This window comes from Apaloderma vittatum, unplaced genomic scaffold, assembly GCF_000703405.1.
Source record: "Apaloderma vittatum isolate BGI_N311 unplaced genomic scaffold, ASM70340v1 scaffold24358, whole genome shotgun sequence".
NCBI lineage: Eukaryota > Metazoa > Chordata > Aves > Trogoniformes > Trogonidae > Apaloderma > Apaloderma vittatum.
In genome coordinates this window covers 18,881-19,192 of record NW_009731583.1, presented here as the reverse complement: position 1 = coordinate 19,192, position 312 = coordinate 18,881, and the positions used below count along the sequence as shown (strand labels likewise).

Here is a 312-nt window from a genome sequence, read left to right as displayed (position 1 = left end):
GAGGGGCTCACCTTTGGGCAGGAGCAGCTCAGCACCAAAGCGATGCCCGCACGTCCCACAGGTTTTAACATTTTCCTTCGTCCTGTGGATGAAAAAAACCTGAGGAGAAGAAGGAGCAGGAGCTGCCCTCCGCAGTTCCCACGGGAGATGATGCCAAGGGCAATGGAAGATGATACCAAAGCAAGAGAAAAGGCTCCTTCCATCCACCCCAGCCTGAGGTCCCACCGCTGGTGAGACAGTTGTTGCCTTCCCAGCTGCCTGAGCACCTTCAGCTCGCCATCGGGGAGGACACAGGGGCTCCTGGCCAGTGGG

At 58.3% G+C, this 312-nt stretch overlaps 1 protein-coding gene across 1 annotated transcript in view; it reads right to left on the bottom strand.

The window, feature by feature from the left end:
- Positions 1 to 11: 11 nt before the first annotated feature.
- LOC104278315 (malignant fibrous histiocytoma-amplified sequence 1 homolog) overlaps positions 12 to 312 on the bottom strand; it is a gene marked incomplete at its 3' end in the record, with an annotated part of 6,313 nt that continues 6,012 nt past the window's right edge. Inside the window, exon 9 of the mRNA XM_009875251.1 lies at positions 12 to 82. Coding sequence (XP_009873553.1) covers positions 12 to 82 — 71 coding nt within the window. The remainder of the gene's footprint in view (positions 83 to 312) is intronic.